The sequence below is a fragment of the Buceros rhinoceros genome, unplaced genomic scaffold (assembly GCF_000710305.1).
Source record: "Buceros rhinoceros silvestris isolate BGI_N320 unplaced genomic scaffold, ASM71030v1 scaffold37414, whole genome shotgun sequence".
NCBI classification, from domain to species: Eukaryota; Metazoa; Chordata; class Aves; order Bucerotiformes; family Bucerotidae; genus Buceros; species Buceros rhinoceros.
In genome coordinates this window covers 2,848-3,532 of record NW_010408343.1, presented here as the reverse complement: position 1 = coordinate 3,532, position 685 = coordinate 2,848, and the positions used below count along the sequence as shown (strand labels likewise).

The following is a 685-nucleotide window of genomic DNA, read 5'->3' as shown; positions in this document are numbered from 1 at the left end:
CCCAGGCCCCCGAGCCCCCGCCACCTCTCCCAGTTCCTTTGGGAAGCGCAGCTGTGGAGCAGGGAGCAGCCAGGCACCCTCTGTGCCCCCTGCTTGTGTAGGTTACCTGTTGTAGTGGCTGCTGCTGCTAAGCCGGCTGTACTGCTCCTTCTCCTGAAGGCTGGCCCGGGAAGAGCTGCTCAAGTGCTTGCACTGCTCTTTGGTCTTCTGCAGCACCCGCTTGTAGGAGAGCGTGCAGAGCCAGCACAGCAGCTTTCCATCCACCTGGAAGGTGAGAGGAAGAGAAGGGGAGAAGTTTTGGTCTTGCTTCCTGCCCGCAAACCAAACACAGAGAAGACAAGAAGCAACTTAGAACCATGGAATGGTTTCAGTTGGAAACAGCCTTCAGAGCTCACCCAGCTCAGCCCCCTGCAGGGAGCAGGGACATCTGCACCCAGAGCAGGGGGCTCAGAGCCCCAAGGGCCAACCTGACCTGCCATGGGGCCAGGGATGGGGCTTCTCCCACCTCTCGGGTCAGCCTGGGCCAGGGTCCCACCCCCCCCAGCACAAACAATCTCTTCCTTCTCTCTGGTCTGAATCTACCTCTGTCAGTGTAACCCACCACCCTGTTCTGTCCCCACAGCACCCGTTGAACAGCCCCTCCCCAGCTTTCTGACAGCCCCTTGACGCACTGACCAGCTGCACT

General features: G+C 60.1%; 1 protein-coding gene across 1 annotated transcript in view; it reads right to left on the bottom strand.

Annotated features, from left to right (window-relative positions):
* The window catches only part of FAM76A (family with sequence similarity 76, member A), a gene marked incomplete at its 5' end in the record, with an annotated part of 11,143 nt that overhangs the window by 8,318 nt on the left and 2,140 nt on the right, over window positions 1-685 (bottom strand). Inside the window, one exon of the mRNA XM_010134841.1 lies at window positions 107-264. Coding sequence (XP_010133143.1) covers window positions 107-264 — 158 coding nt within the window. The remainder of the gene's footprint in view (window positions 1-106; window positions 265-685) is intronic.